Source organism: Ciona robusta, chromosome 12, assembly GCF_009617815.1.
Source record: "Ciona robusta chromosome 12, ASM961781v2".
Lineage (NCBI taxonomy): Eukaryota > Metazoa > Chordata > Ascidiacea > Phlebobranchia > Cionidae > Ciona > Ciona robusta.
Window position 1 is genome coordinate 100,487 of NC_143246.1, and position 16,390 is coordinate 116,876.

General features: G+C 39.2%; 2 protein-coding genes across 13 annotated transcripts; both read right to left on the minus strand.

Moving 5' to 3' along the window:
• Positions 1-1,123: 1,123 nt before the first annotated feature.
• LOC149726006 (uncharacterized) lies at positions 1,124-3,640 on the minus strand. Its single transcript, XM_089890844.1, has 9 exons — positions 3,362-3,640; positions 3,117-3,251; positions 2,921-3,063; positions 2,747-2,861; positions 2,372-2,500; positions 2,193-2,266; positions 1,908-2,133; positions 1,750-1,804; positions 1,124-1,694 (listed from the first exon to the last, which is right to left on the minus strand). The coding sequence occupies exons 1-9, from the start codon at positions 3,504-3,506 to the stop codon at positions 1,412-1,414; spliced, it is 1,305 nt and encodes a 434-aa protein (XP_089746970.1). The 5' UTR covers positions 3,507-3,640; the 3' UTR covers positions 1,124-1,411.
• A 3-nt stretch (positions 3,641-3,643) lies between these two features.
• Positions 3,644-16,268, minus strand: LOC149726007 (uncharacterized). 12 transcript variants are annotated; one of them, XM_089890796.1, is made up of 23 exons: positions 16,208-16,268; positions 15,278-15,409; positions 14,435-14,614; positions 14,119-14,148; positions 13,145-13,308; positions 11,990-12,101; positions 11,661-11,759; positions 11,350-11,415; positions 11,139-11,171; positions 10,953-11,084; positions 10,769-10,822; positions 9,939-10,046; positions 9,580-9,763; positions 9,450-9,520; positions 9,223-9,342; positions 9,102-9,169; positions 7,033-9,048; positions 6,866-6,972; positions 6,666-6,815; positions 6,505-6,616; positions 6,270-6,436; positions 5,709-5,935; positions 3,644-4,036 (listed from the first exon to the last, which is right to left on the minus strand). In XM_089890796.1, the coding sequence occupies exons 1-22, from the start codon at positions 16,251-16,253 to the stop codon at positions 5,710-5,712; spliced, it is 4,377 nt and encodes a 1,458-aa protein (XP_089746922.1). In that variant the 5' UTR covers positions 16,254-16,268; the 3' UTR covers positions 3,644-4,036; position 5,709. The 12 variants fall into 12 exon arrangements, with proteins under 12 accessions (XP_089746922.1, XP_089746918.1, XP_089746923.1 ...); XM_089890792.1 differs by having other exon boundaries at positions 10,703-10,822; XM_089890797.1 differs by lacking the exon at positions 16,208-16,268 and adding an exon at positions 15,523-15,653 and having other exon boundaries at positions 10,703-10,822.
• Between the last annotated feature and the right edge of the window lie 122 nt (positions 16,269-16,390).

Sequence of the window (16,390 nt, forward strand, 5' to 3'; positions counted from 1 at the left end):
AGTGACGTTTACAATATATCTGTGACGTGATGCCTTGTCATAATGCGCATTATGTTTTGGTGTATAACGTTGTAAATCTATATTGGAAATGTCTAAGAAATTGATCAGTCTCGTTTAAAATGACAGGCGGCGGTTATATGTTAAGCCTTGATGCACGACACGATTGCCGACTGCTTGGCAGGGATAGAGGGGCTTTCGTGTGCTGCAAACTTAAGTTGATGTTCGAAACTGGGACGATGGAAGTGACGCACCGATTCCAACGGGATGTGACGTCATTCTCCCGGTTGTTGGATTATTGTTACGAAGATGAATGTTGTTTGTTGTTGTTTAACTATAGTTTCTTGCACCGTGGGAGCATAAAAAGACGGTTGGTGTTATTTATGTGGTCGCCACACGAATACAGCGATCGTATAAAGACGGAATACTGGAACGCTATACCAGCAATACTCCGTTACGTCACACCGTTTATTATCATCAAACACGGCGATATTGAGATGTGTGACGAAGGAATTGTCCGCAAGTTACGCGAAGAGGTCGACAACAATGAACAACATTTCATGAATTAACTGGAAGTTATTTGATTGGCAGGTGTCTTATTATGTGACCAACGTCACCAATTTTAATAATGGTTTGTTTATTACGTATATTTACATCGTTGTTTCGTATCGGAAATTGTTTTATCTGCTGCGCAACAACCATTGCATAACAATAATAATATGATGTATATTAATCGCCACAAATAAAATTCTTCGGTTGTGTTCAGTCTTATTATTTTTTGTTAAAGTTTAATATTCGCGACGGTTTTATTATTTCTTTTTTGCGGATTTTTTTAACAGTAGCCAAGTCTACTTTAAACAGTAGCGCTTTTAAAATATGTAATTTTTTCCCTCTAAACCGCGAAAGTGCATTTTGATTACAAAAGCTCTGTCACCCACCGATAAAGGTGAAGGCCACGTAATATGTGTTTGTGGCTTGGTGTCACAAACAGCTATACCGTGGGCTCCGTAATGGTGGCGACTATGACGTCATAGACGCGCGACAATGGATAACAAGACTCTTTGTTTTACAATCCGTTTCCTAACTTGGTCTATACTAACTTTGGTTTAAACAAGACTGCTGTTCTGCAACCATCACGTGATGTATGATGTTATAAAGAAGATGTTTGTGACGTAACAATATTTGTGGAATTCTGGGTTTCTGAACCCACCATCAGGGGCAAAACATAAAATAAACAAAATATAACGTAATTATATCGGGAATGTTACAATACCTAATACATTATACACGATAACTTGGCCTGAAACCAAGGCGTGGTTGTCGAGTTACTTTTGTTTTCATTTTATGGTTTACTCGCGTGAAACGTTTTCTGTGCTAATTTTGACGATAATATATATATATATGACGTAACAAGTCAAAAGTTCTCGTAAGTAAATTGCGTTTCATCTTGATTGGTCCGACTGGGAGCAGGCGGTGTAGTGGCTTGGTGTCGTTGGCCGTCATCGAATGCTACGTAATCATGCTCATTGATGCGTATCGGCTGCAGATAACCATCTTCGTCTACGTCATCATTACCTACGTCATCATTCATGTACGTCACTTCCGAGTCGAACTTTGATTGGTCGATGGTTTCACGCTTCAATGACTTCAATGATTGCTTCTTCGAACGTGGGGGGACAGGAAGGAACACGTCATCACTGTAAACGTCATCAATACGTCATCATTACGTCATAGTTACGCACCCAAACTCACCCAACACCCGTCGACTCAGCGACGTCTATATTCAAGCCGACCAACGACGCGCCATCTGTAGATAAATGTTACTTGGGTTAACTATACGGTTCAGTGACGACCAAGGAATTGGTGGCAGCATTGAGCCTCGAACCGGTACCCACTAGGTCACAACTTACTTGAACTACTTGACCTAATGCGACACCTTGGTTTGGATCCATAGAAACAACATAAAACAACCATCACCACTAACACTACGCATAAACAGGATATGACGATTATGATCACGTGGTTCTCGTTGACGCCCTCATCTTTATTTGATGGGTTTAAAATGACCACGGTTGAAACTACGTGGTGTGACGTATGTATGACGACACTATAGTTGCCTACGTCATTGATGGACAACTGTGACGTAACAATACAGATTAAACCTCGATACCGCGATATACATCATACATACTAACCTGCGGAAAATGCATAACTATGTCTTGTCTGTTCCTGCCGGTATGACGTAGGTAAAAGTGGGTGAAATTAAGACCTGTGATTGGATGGCCCGGTAATTATCCTGCATGTATTATTAAAACAACAAACAAAAACACATTAGCGCTGAACAACGCTGGGTGTAGATATATTACGTCATCACCTTGTTTTTGAATACGAACGTTCCGTCTTCTCATGTTGGCTGGGTGGGAGAACACTGGGATATCTATGGCGTTCATTCGACCAATCATAACGTTGAACTTGATCACGTGACGAAGGAATAATGGCGGGACTTCACATAAACACGATGGTTATTTACCTCTTCCAATTATTAAAGATTATATTAAATAAAACAGCGAAGACGAGGAAATTAACAGCAAAACGCCAGTCGTTAAAACACGCTATTGGTAAAAATTAAAAAAGTAAAGTGTCAAATAAAAGTGTGATTGCTAAACTACGTCACCAACACGTTACAGCATGAAACACACGATCACATTCAACGTCATAATCACACACATTCAACGTCATAATCACACACATTTCACCAACAATGTCGTTCTATCCTCGTGCGTAGAACCGTTGTATAAATGTTGTTTACACGAAACCACTTTATAATCCGCCGATGGCTTCAACTTCGCTTTAAACCACGCAACCTATGACGTAACAATATAACTCATTGAAACAGTCAATATAATCATTGAAAACAATTTACCTCTCGACCCTCGATTACTTGCGCCATGAACTTCATCGAAACTTTTTCGACTTTCCGCTCATCCATGTTAAAACACGTCATCAAGGTTTCGTTGCCAACCGACGTTTCTCCTAACCTTTGTGACGTCACATCCACCCAATTACCTACAACAATTTATTTTTGTTATGTCATACCTCTGCCACCTAGCGGTACTTACCTGACCAACAACAAGAGTGATCCAGCCGTGACTTTGTGGGTGAAACTAAAACTCCTCTGTTTTGGCGAACAAAGATTTTTCTCTCACAACTTACTGGCCGCTGGGAGGCGCAATCAAGGGTGACGTTTCTGCCCCCTAATGAATTTAGTAAAAATAGCATGAAAAAGAAACCACCGTCGTTGCCCCCCCACGCGAAGATTTACATTCACTCATGTAATTGCAATGCTGACGTCATGTAAACTTACCTTTCGTGACGTCACATCCAGTTAAAATAACAAAGAACAATAAACAATTAAAAATAACTTCGAACATTGTTGAACAGCTTGCCTTACTGTAACTGTGAAAGTATATTATGACATCACAATAGGGAGACAAACCGGATGTCGCCATCTAAACGCTTCGTGCTATGACGTAACAATGAGCCATCACGTGCATTCTCCAACATAATAATTTCACTTTCTGTAGGTTGACGTAACGTAGATATCCTATTATTACGTCACATTCGTTTGTTGAACAATAAAATGTGATTGTTTACGTAAAATGTGCTTTTATTGAACACTGTGACATCATTATGAAAGACGTCATATTTCATAATTGATGATGTAATCGAATAATTTGCTGCGTCACCAAGATAACTACGCGGGAAGACGGAACACGTGACAAAGTAACTAAAGCGTGACGGCAGCTGTGACGTAATAAACTGATTGTTACGAAACAATGAAAATAAAATATGTGACCACGTGGCCATCTTGCCCCCAAGCTTCATCGTTGTAAAAGTCTCGTAAAAAAAACGAAACAAGAAATTAAAATTGAATAATAACACCATAGTTGGGTTCCCTCCCACTATATATTTTGCATAAATATTTGTGTACAGGTTTTGTATGGATTGAATTATCTTCGGTTCATCAATCTTCATGTAACTGAAACACAAGTGGATTTATTAATCAACTATTATAGTAAGTGACCTTGGGAGAGGCGCTTATGTGTTCCAACCCAGTGCCCATACAGAAAAACAATCAGCCACGAAGTGGTAACACGTAAGCGGGCACGAGGTGTATAAAACACCCGTGTTATAACGATTGTCGTTAAATATATTTCATGCAAGACCTTGAGATTATAGGAATGTTGTTCGACTACGATGTTGTGGAGTATACCATGGCCTACTCAATACACGGCCTAGGAATACACCGAAACTGCTCAGAAAATAAGAGGCCTATTGACGCGAATAATGCCCATTATAATACATTGTTACGTCACGGTTTTATGAATGGATTTTGCTGTCTGGCTGTAGTTTTTGCATCAAATAACAGTTTATTTACCATTCCCGGTTAAATTACCTTATTTTTCGGGTTATTTTATCAACATCTTATATTTTTTATAAATGTTTAAGCATGACTGAACAGATAGGAGTTACTTTTAACCACGTGCGGCATACAACTTTTAACCACGTGCGGCATACAAGTAAGTTTTACCGACAGTTTAGTTTGGCTCAGTCGCTGAGTGAAAATAGTATTTGGCTTAAAACAGAAGATTTTTAAGACAGCCTATGCATATCTAGCAAAACAACACCGCAGTAACAACAAGTAAGTTAATTGATATGTCCGTTGCGAACTTTTAAAACCGGTCCTTAAAAACAATATAGGATATTGGATAAACACAAGCATTAGCCTTTGTCTAAAGGTGCTTATGCCTTGATCTGTCCTGCTGCTCATAACCCATTTTCTACTCGAGGTTTTTTTGTTAAAGCAGGACAGAGGCCTTTCCGTGATGTCCAAAAATGGCTCATACAGCACAGCATAAATTAAGACTGTATAATACAAACAAACTCACGATAGCCTCCCTTCGTACTTAAGTGTTGTGTTTAACTTTAGACCATTTTCGCTGTTTAAATTTTACCAGTGCTTCCTTCTTGACAGAATTATTTACACATGTCTGTTTGTTGTTAAAGAATATATTATAGCCAGAAGTACATCCAACTACGGAACACTTATTGACCATGCTTAAATAGCTTGCTTAATAATTCTGGTGGCTTAGAATTTAATCTAAATAAAATTATGAAGGTGTGCTGCATTATAAAACTTGCCAAATGCCTGTCTACTAAATTAGATATAATCAAAACGTAGGTTTTCCGTGTTGGTGAACTAAATTTGATTGCTCGTCTCTGTTTATGCTTAATAAACTGATATTTATATACTAATACACCTTTTGCGCTGCTTTATATGTCTGGTATGATTTTAACTAAACAAGAAAATATCCCTGCGACACGTTCTGTGATAAACTGTAAGTTAAAACAACCTAGAACTGGTATTAAACCTACCAACAACTGCAAACTGCATTCAAAATGAAGGAAATCCATTCATAAAACCGTGACGTAAGAATGTATTATAATGGGCATTATTCGCGTCAATAGGCCTCTTATTTTCTGAGCAGTTTCGGTGTATTCCTAGGCCGTGTATTGAGTAGGCCATGTCAATACATACGTAAGCACCCTGGGTGTTGGGGTAATGAACCAACTCTGGTATAAACCCCCCAGCCCCTCTTACAAGAACCTCACCAATATACGGTGACTCGACAGCGAGCATGGGGACTTACTTCAATGCGCCGATAAAGTTTCTTCGAACGAATTAAACTCGTCGCGTGATTGGTTGAAACATCCAGCCCGGGAATCCCCTAGTAACCCCTCATTGAACGCCTCGGTGGGTTCATGGGGGGTTTCCTCGGGGTGAGTGCCATTTGTTACGGGTGAGTTGGTTTCAGGAAGATTTATGATTTCTATGTCAGCGTCGCTGGGTTCGGCGTGTTTAGTGGAGCGTGGAACCCTAGTTTCATAGAAATAATTAACATCTGTCACAAACTACAACACGCACTCCTAGATGACAGAGACAGAAGAACCAAGCTTATGCGGCAGTTGTTGCCATAACACCATTTGTGTAAATTAAATTATATGAAGTAACTTTAACAATAAATTCCATCAATCTGGTCCTGATCTGCTTATATAGTTGGATGATTTTCGTTGCAAAATAACGGTCAGGATCAGGTGTTACGAAATATGAGACTAATGATGTAAATTTGAACAAAATATTTTTCTTATAGCAAATTATTTGTTGGACTTGTTTTATGTTTGTTAAATATTTCATGGCAATGTTGGTTCACCTGTCCTCGCCTGTTAACGTATCGTTGGTGCATGGTGACATCGAGTGGTCAGGTGTAATAGCTGGTGTGTGGCCACTAGATGTTGATGGTGAGCTATCCTCGGTGGTGGGTGGTGTCGGTGTGGGGGATTCCCCACCTCTTGTACGTCGCATTATCATTTCTAATCTCTGGAATAATCAACAAAAACAGAATAATAGAAGCGACAAGCTTCAACATCTGGTAAGATCCAACCAACCTTCTTCCTTGCCAATCTCTCTTCTTCTTTTTTTTGTGCAGCAAGTTCTCTCTCTTTCTTCAATCTCTCACCTTCTTCTTTTGCTTTTTGCTCTAGTAATTCTCTTTTTTGTCTGAAACATCAAACATTAGGATGACATCACCATCCACACAAACACCAACCTATTCTTCTCCTCTTCTTCCTCCTCCTCCCTCCTCTTTTTCTCCTCCTCCTCCCTCTCCTTTTGCTCCCTCTCCTCTTCCTCCCTCCGAGCTTCCTCCATCATCCTCCGAGCATCTTCCGCCCTTCGCTCACGCTCCTCCGCATCCAATCTATTATGCATGATGTCATAACCACTGTATGATGTCACAATCAAACAAACCTCATCCTCTCTTTCTTCTCTTCCTCCTCTCTTTCCCTTTTTTCTCGCATTTCTCTCCTTTTAGCAGATATGGCATCTTTATAAGCTTGTTCCTGTTCGCTTAAAACCTGAAACAATGAACATTATGATGTTATAGATAAGCAACAATGAACAATATGACAACAAACCTTTTCCTTCTTCTTTACTTCTCTATTTTCACTCGCTGCTGTTGTAGGAGCTTTCACACCCTCCCTATTATCAACCTTAGTATCGGGTTGAGGGATTTCATCGCCATGGGAACTCCGAGCGTTGTCATGGGCAACGACATCCACGTTACTTTCAACAACTTTGCCGACATCCACCTCAAGGTCGGTATGTTCAACTGTCCCATCTTCCCCGGCCGTCCCATCTTCCTGATTATTTAAACTTCCACCACTACAAACAACCTCTACTTTCCCATCAACAGTATCATCATCACCATTGTCAACATGTTGATCTTCAACCATGCTTGAAACATTTTCATCAACTTTCAATTCAACACTATCTCCAACAACAACTTGTGACTTTGAATCATCTTCAACTTCATCCACAATATCTTGGTTTACTTCGCCCGCCATCGCATCATCTTTAACCTTTACGTCTCCATCAACATAATCTTGGTTTCCAACCTCATCTTGTTCAACAACAACTTTATCTGCATCATTATCTTGGTTGTCTCCTTCCACAACAACTCCTGGATTCCCACTTCCAACATGCCCACCAAAACTTGCAACATATTGATCGAGCTTTCCAACACTATCTTGGCCAACATTGTCACCTCCAACTTGATCTACTCGTACGTTTGTATTTTCCACTTGTCCAACCTCCTGTTGTCCAACCACCTGTTGTCCAACCTCCTGTTGTCCAACCTCCTGTTGTCCAACCTCCTGTTGTCCAACCTCCTGTTGTCCAACCTCCTGTTGTCCAACCTCCTGTTGTCCAACCTCCTGTTGTCCAACCACCTGTTGTCCAACCTCCTGTTGTCCAACCTCCTGTTGTCCAACCTCCTGTTGTCCACCCTCCTGTTGTCCAGCCTCCTGTTGTCCAACCTCCTGTTGTCCAATCTCCTGTTGTCCAACCTCCTGTTGTCCACCCTCCTGTTGTCCAACCTCCTGTTGTCCAACCTCCTGTTGTCCAATCTCCTGTTGTCCAGCCTCCTGTTGTCCAACCTCCTGTTGTCCACCCTCCTGTTGTCCACCCTCCTGTTGTCCACCCTCCTGTTGTCCAACCACCTGTTGTCCAACCTCCTGTTGTCCAACCTCCTGTTGTCCAACCTCCTGTTGTCCAACCTCCTGTTGTCCAACCTCCTGTTGTCCAACCTCCTGTTGTCCAACCTCCTGTTGTCCAACCTCCTGTTGTCCACCCTCCTGTTGTCCAACCACCTGTTGTCCAACCTCCTGTTGTCCACCCTCCTGTTGTCCAACCACCTGTTGTCCAACCTCCTGTTGTCCAACCTCCTGTTGTCCAACCTCCTGTTGTCCAATCTCCTGTTGTCCAACCTCCTGTTGGCCAGCCTCTTCACCATCAGTGTTACACACAACCTCCGTCACACCTTGGTTGTCCCCATGTCGTGCAACTTCTTCATTCTTATCAATGTTAAAATCAACATCAACCGTTGTGACATCATTCAACGTGACATCATTCGTTGTGACATCATTCGTTGTGACATCATTCGTTGTGACATCATTCGTCGTGACATCATTCGTCGTGACATCATTCGTCGTGACATCATTCGTCGTGACATCATTCGTCGTGGCATCAACACCATCTTTATCTTGCCTTCCTTCCACGGCCTGATCCTCCACACCATCTTTAACACCCCAATGTTGTTGATCATCTTTAACACCCCCATGTTGTTGATCATCTTTAACACCCCCATGTTGTTGATCATCTTTAACACCCCCATGTTGTTGATCATCTTTAACACCCCCATGTTGTTGATCATCTTTAACACCCCCATGTTGTTGATCATCTTTAACACCCCCATGTTGTTGATCATCTTTAACACCCCCATGTTGTTGACCATCTTTAACACCTTCTGCTCCAACAACACCCTCATCAACTTTAACACCTACCACCCCATCAATAGGTTGTTCAACGTTATCATCAACAAACAAAACTTCATTTTCTCCGTTGTTTAAACTTCCAACCCCTCCATTCGCAGCCTGCAACAACAAACATGTTGAAATCAACCAAGTCAGGTTTGTTAAAGTTTCACCTTTTTGCCGACACCTCGTCCAATCGGCGAATCAACTTTCTTATTTCTTTGTTTCTTAACAATGCCATCTGTGATCAACAAAGTTCATTATGATGTCATAGTTAGACAGCAGCATATATACCTGGGGGAATTCCCTTGGGACTTTTCACGACCGGGGAAGTTTTGAGTTTCCTCCCGAGAACATCAGGCCGCAAACTTTGTTTGATGGTGGGCGGGGTGGATTTTCCAACGTGGGGTTTCTCTGTGGTAAAGGGTGGGTTAGGGGGCTCGACGGGGTGCATGAGGACACTATTCTATATGACTGAGGACCATGAGGATCGTTGAACTATGCAAACATGGTCAACATACCTCTCAATGGAGTCTTCTTCCGTTCGTTTGTTGTTCGTTCCAACGCTGGTGAAGACGATCGGGTTGTTCGGCTACATGGAAATATATTTCATATATTATTTCTCTGTTAATTATGACATCACAAGCTTACCTTGGTTTGGGGGAAACCCCTCTACTCCTTGATGATGTCACAGGTGATTTGTTTTGAACGGATTGCACCTTGTTACGCATCGCAGGAGAAGGGGTTCTCGCCGTCTTCTTCTTAGTTTCATGCGACTTTGTTGATGAAGCGCTCGTGTCCGACTTCGCCGATGTCGGACGCTCTTTACTATCCACTGTGATGTCATAATGTTATCAGTGATTTAATATACAAGAGATTGCAATCAAACAAAAGTTTGCTTTTACAAATTCAGGTCAGGGGTTGCCGTAACTCGCACACACCGTACCATAAACATCGTTGGATGAATATGATTTCAGGAACGATGAACCATCTATGACATCACAACTTACATGAATCATCATGTTCATTGGTGCGCGACCGTGCCCTCGAGGCTTTGGTTGGAGCGAGTAACCTTGGGCTAATGGGTGAAGCTTCCGTTAGTTGGGGTTGGGGGGCACCTGTGGGTGAATGGGGGTTAGTAGGGGGTTCCCGGTGTACACATGATGACATCACACATACACATGATGACATAACACACATACATGATGACATCACACATACACATGATGACATCACACACACACATGATGACATCACACATACACATGATGACATCACACATATACATGATGACATCACACATAGAAACAAAATAAACTGAAGATAAAATTAAAAGAAACTTAGTGGGTGAGTTAAAGATCGGCAACTTTGATAATTTCACAAACTTTCCAACTAATGAAGCGAGCTGTGAAGTTATAGAAGAATGAAACGTGTAACTGATATTATAAAGTAGTGGTGTTATTGTAACTGATATTATAAAGTGGTGGTGTTATTGTAACTGATATTATAAAGTGGTGGTGTTATTGTAACTGATATTATAAAGTGGTGGTGTTATAGTGCATGGAAACGTATTCTCGTTAAGTTAAATCAGTTTCTTTTCCGTCGATCAACCAAACTTAACCAGGAGACTTTTATCAACTAAATGTGAATGTGACAACAGTGGGTGACCCCGACCAACCAACTTTAGACGAGAATCCCCCCCTTAGTATGATAAAGTTATGTTATTGTAACTAATATTATAAAGTGGTGAATGTAACATGCGACATGCTACGACCGATATATAATCTTTGTGCTGGTGAGCGCCCCCGTGTGTTTGCTCGATTATCCTGCTCGTATTTACCCGACGATGGAGATTTTGCATCAATGCTTCGAGCACGTCGCACTCTAGTGGTCGCTGATGAATGAAATGATTATAGTATTTCTATGTAGCCATGCCTCGTTATGGAGAAATCCATCAACAATTGTTGCGCAACAATCGTAAACAAGCCAACACATAATACACATTATGACATCACAATACTTACATTGTTGTTTATTACTCGGCGAAGTGTCGTAAGATCGCAACCCCGACGCAAACGCCATGTGTGTTGTGCTCAACACTAGAGGGCTACGTGAGAATCGATTCTCAGGTTGGGGGTTTCCCGTAGTGGGTGAATCTATGGGTGAGGTTGGGGTTAGTTTCCGAATATAAACCTGGTTATTCTACAAACCATTTATATTGGTGGCCTTCCCATCCCCATCTCCTGTGTTAGTAAAATATATTTCAAACAACTACAACAACAACAAACCAACATTTTGTTAGCGAGGTTTTTCAACAAGCGCATGATGTCACTTTTATGAGGTCATCGTTTAAATGGGAAATTGCAAAGTGCAAACCATAGGGTTATGACATCATCACTCATGACATCATCAGGAACTCACCAATATACTTATTGACATCAAAGTTGGTGATATCCATGGAGACGGGTCGTGCGCGCGTCTTGGTTACTGCGTGCAACATGCGTGCGTGTTAGTGCAAACGTGGTCAAACATACGTGTGGTCATGCAATGTGAAACACATGCAGGAAAGTTGAAAAACTTTCCAATAAATTTATAATGTTCATGCAGAAATATTGTTGGTTATTTTATTTTCTTTAAAACTTAACAAAATCTTTTAATAATTAAATTAAACAATCCATGATGATAGCCATGCATGGTTTGGTAATTATCGCCCAATATTATTAGTGGGTTACCGCGGGGTTGATTCACGTCAAAGTATCGGGTAGGTGATGGTGCGGTGCGGACACTCGTGGCACATACGGGCCCCGCGTGCCATCCTCCACTGCTGCAACCTTTAAATCATAAGGAATCGTGCGAATGTTTCAACTGTGTCGTAAACTAAGGCTGCGTTTTTTGTGGTGTTGGGATGCGCAAAGTGCGCAATGTGCATGTTAGGGTTAAATGTTAAAAACCACGCACAATGTTAGCACACCCTTGTTCAAACCACAGTCAATCATAATCTTGATTTTAGTTACAAAGCGTTCATGCAATGAAAGTTATTGATCCACCAAATATGTTGTACCTCCCACCCCCCATGACCATCGCTTCGTTCGATCAACCGATGCGTTTCGTTTCTGTCGCATCACTACTGCCACCTGCTGGTCGGTTCGTGCCACAATTTCTTCCGCTCGTTTCTGCAACGAAGGTCAAAAATAAATAATAAAACAAACATGAATATATGTATGTTATATTATCTCCAGGAGTAATATATCTTCTGTTTGTTTTGTGATTTAAAAAGTCGATGATTCGTATGCTATACAGGGAGACATTATCAGGGTTTGCCGTTAAGTGTCTTGCCCAAGAACGCATACGCCTACAAAAGTAGCAGCGAGAACCTTAGAACTCTGTCACAGCTTTGTACATAAATGAATACGGGGAAATATTTTGTTAATTCTCACAAACAACCAAGTAAGTAGATCTCCAAATATAAATATTCATCCGCAATATTCAATAACATGCTGCGTAACTGATGTTTATTCAATCATTATTCCATTATGACAAGACAAACAACCATCATGACATCATCAATACTTAATGTAAGTAGTAATTATGTAATTAACAATGAAAGACAATGCATCTTCATACACAAGTCTGTTCTATTTATATTTCATTATTTTAATAAAGAAACTTGTTTAATTACCATGAGAAAATGAAACAAAATATTTTCATATGATGTTTATTTTGTTTCTATTTTATCACAATATTATATTTTTATGAATTCTATCCTTATCATGAATATAAATCTCATCATCTGATCGAAGTTGTGGCATCAGGTGTATTTGTAACATAGATATCATATTTACATTGCTATTGTGATGTCATAATATTTTGTCAATTATCTAACAATAGCTATATTATAACGAACAATAGTCATATTGTGACATCACAATTGAACAATTCATGACGAGATTGAACGTGTGAATATTCATTATGATCGATTAATTCAACACGGGCGTTGATAAAAGTATCTTACATAGAAAATATAAACTATATATATTTGTAATACAAGGGGAAATCCCTAAGATGCAACCCCAGGTTTCCTCACCCATATACAATCGAATGTTGAACTTTAATAAGATGTCGGCCAACCAAGTTTATGGATAACATAATGTACACTGTAGGTTGTAACATTAACAAGTAAGTGTGATATTTCTTATGAAACACCAAGTTTTCCCACCTTTTCCTCCTCCATTTGTTTCTTCTTTCTCATTTCAATCTCCCTCCTCCTCCCCTCCTCCTTGCTCCTCTGCTCCTCCATTCTCTTCCTCCTCTCATGTTGCGATCGTTCCCATTTAACGTAAGCTTCCTCGTCTTTCAATAAACGAGCTCGCATCTCAGATTCTGGCAACAAACCAACCATGTTGTATAAAGCACAAGTTCCCAACATACACCATGTACACTACATAAAACTTTAAATATCCTCGGGACAAACAAACAATAGTACCCGCACTTCACTATATACGTTAGGTCCTTGACAACCTGGGGTGTAAAACCAAACCCCAAGTAAAATATATGGTAATAGTAAACACCTAAGTTTATAGAATATAATGTTGATATCTCTTGTAAAACAATGAAGTAATGTTGCCGCTGTTGTTGCAACAAACATAAATAGTTTGTGCCGACATTAAGTAAAACATTCGCTATAAAAATATTTGCCTTTTTCTTGCATTCTCTCCTTTTACAATAGGAGAGAACCCACTTTAACCCAGCCACGAACAAAAATAATTTTGTCAAAATAAATAAGAAGTCGATCGAACATTTCATTCAAATAATGGAGCGGATTGTCAGCAAGCATGAATGAAAATACTTTTAAGTTTGTTAACTTTACTTAAACAACATTAATGCATTAACTTTGTTATTACTTTCCATGTTATCAAGTCAGTTGCGTTTGATTGACAGGTGATATACATGCTTTGCCATAGATATATTATATATAAGTTGTTTTTAACATTTCTATTAAATATTCCATAGACACAAGCAACTATCTACAGCTTGATTGTGAAACACAATGCATTATGATGTCATAAGCAAGTAATGGGATCAGTGAGTACGATTCATTCATAAAAGCAACATGTATAAGTAATTAAGCACTCAACCACACGACATCCTTAACATATTGATTTCCAACAACATGCAACATGCCCAACTAACCCAACGATTCATCTTCAAATCCAAATATTCCTTTTAAAACAATAAGTCATATTCGCATACATAAGAGATAATATGGTGGATTGTATCAACTGTGCTCATAAACATCCATTATTACATCAACAATGTAAACAATGGTTAATGTTTAAACCATTGTTACCATGGTAAACGAGGTCAAATAAATCTTCATATCCATTTTGTAAATAGTGAAAACAGCTATAACATATATACCAACTCTATGTTATAATGGGATTAATTAATAGAAACGAACTCCTGGTTAAGTATCTGGGGAACAAATTAATTAACTGAAAGTTGAAACCTTGTTGTTGCTGTTGTTGAATCCTACGTTCACGAACGACCGCGATCTTCTCGTCAGTCGATGATTTCTTTGATTTGTTTCGGTTTATCCTGGAAGCGTCGAGCACAGGCTGTGCATACGGGGCCCGGAGGTCGGGAGGTTTTTGTGACGATGGGTTTTTGTTATTGGTCGTCGCCTCAACTGTGGGGGGGTGTTAGATTAATATAAATGTTGGATCAATGTCCAATGATACAAAATTATTAAACAGCAATGTGTTGATAATGTTAAACATAATTTAAAATATTAAACAAAGTAATGAACGCTTGTATTTTATTTCAGGCCAAAATATTTTTAATATTCACATAAATAATCCACAGACAAATTATAAGGAGCATTATTTTATTAAATCAATAAATTGTTGCGCGTTTATTTAATTGTGGCCATTGTTGAACAGGTGTTGATTGTGATGTCATACCCAGGGGACTGTCTACATTGTGATGTCATAATACCATCGTCATGTGATCAATTATGATGGAAAATACCTTCCAACAAATGTTTGTAACTTAAGATAGAAAGCCTCAAGCCTTTTATGAGAATACGCAACATTAGTGCAAGGTTCAAATCTTAAAGTTGAGTGAATATTATTTCATAACAACTAGACCAGGGTTCCCAAACTAGGGGTAACAAACTTCAGGGGTCACCAAGAGTTCACCAATCAATCAATTATACACAAAGTACCCAACATGTTATAATATCAACCATTGGGGAGCGTGGATAATTCTAGGAGATTAAAACAAATTGCGAGTAAAATGTTTGGGAAGCGCCGACTAAACAACAAATATTGCTCCAAAATAAACATTTCACCTGTGTTTGAATCTTTTCCCCCATAATGCAAAGCAAACGGAGTTGGAGGCATTTGTTCAACAAGCGGTTTCGTCCCAACATTGATGGTGCTTGAATTATTTTCATTCATTTCTAAATTTAATTCCAAACTGTCTGCAACAAATATAAGTTTGGTCAAACTGATGTTTGCTTCACTACTGAGGGAATAATGAAACAATTCCCAAGAAATAAATCCCGATATGAACAATCAGAATATATTCAAATACCTTAAATCCCCACGATACGAAACCAGGTGTCTGCACTGATACTCACTTACAACTATAACTAAACAACAATATACTGAAAATCCAAGATTTCCACCATTGTTCCACTCATATACAGACCACTCTCATTATTTACAAACTTTTGATTATACGAAGCAAACCAACAATAAACATTATGACATCATACAAACATAATAATGGAAACACACCATCACATTATTGTTTGGGTAGAATAGATGACTGGACGCTACAGTGCTGCCCATGTTTCATATTTCTAACACACAAGTTCAAAATACATTATTCCATCAATTATTTAAAGCAGTTTAAGGAATTTTATAACAAGTTATTTTGTTTCCATCATCACGTGTGTTATTATAAACAAACTGTAGATTAAATACTTTGGCAGCGAGCATGAGGTGCAACTAACAACTAACGTTAACCTACACACACCAACAACATAATTTATAAATAGTTGAAAGTTGAAACTAATTTAAAACAACCGGAACACACACAAAATATTAATGTCAAGAAAAAGATTGTAAAAATATAATTAAAATGGAAATTGTAGAAAATGTTTCAACATTTTCTAATTGTCTAAATATCAAACCAACTGGGTTTAATTTAGTGTATTGTGGGTTATTTTTATAAAACATAAATTATTTATAAATATGAATATATTACAAACTACATGTGACACAGCCCACCCCTTCACCAAACATCGACACGTAACTCATGACCTCGACACAATATTTTGATTGACAGCTCAATCCAAAGTATCGACTAAATCTAAAGCGGCGACCTAAACGTGGTCCCAATAACTTACACTCTGTTTATGAAATAAGTGGTTGTTTACTGTATCTGTAAATATTTA

What these genes read in the sequence shown, in the direction of transcription:
- LOC149726006 (XM_089890844.1), bottom strand. Translation starts at nt 3,506, where the DNA reads ATGGCGACATCCGGTTTGTCTCCCTATTGTGATGTCATAATATACTTT. An exon ending in AACGACATTGTTGGTGAAAT is followed by an intron (nt 2,501 to 2,746) that starts GTGTGTGATTAT and finishes GTTTATGTGAAG; the next exon opens with TCCCGCCATTATTCCTTCGT. An exon ending in GCTGAGTCGACGGGTGTTGG is followed by an intron (nt 1,695 to 1,749) that starts GTGAGTTTGGGT and finishes TGACGTTTACAG; the next exon opens with TGATGACGTGTTCCTTCCTG.
- LOC149726007 (XM_089890792.1), bottom strand. Translation starts at nt 16,253, where the DNA reads ATGAGTTACGTGTCGATGTTTGGTGAAGGGGTGGGCTGTGTCACAT. An exon ending in TGATGTCAATAAGTATATTG is followed by an intron (nt 11,172 to 11,349) that starts GTGAGTTCCTGA and finishes TTACTAACACAG; the next exon opens with GAGATGGGGATGGGAAGGCC. An exon ending in GAAGAAGAGGAGAAGAATAG is followed by an intron (nt 6,617 to 6,665) that starts GTTGGTGTTTGT and finishes TTGATGTTTCAG; the next exon opens with ACAAAAAAGAGAATTACTAG.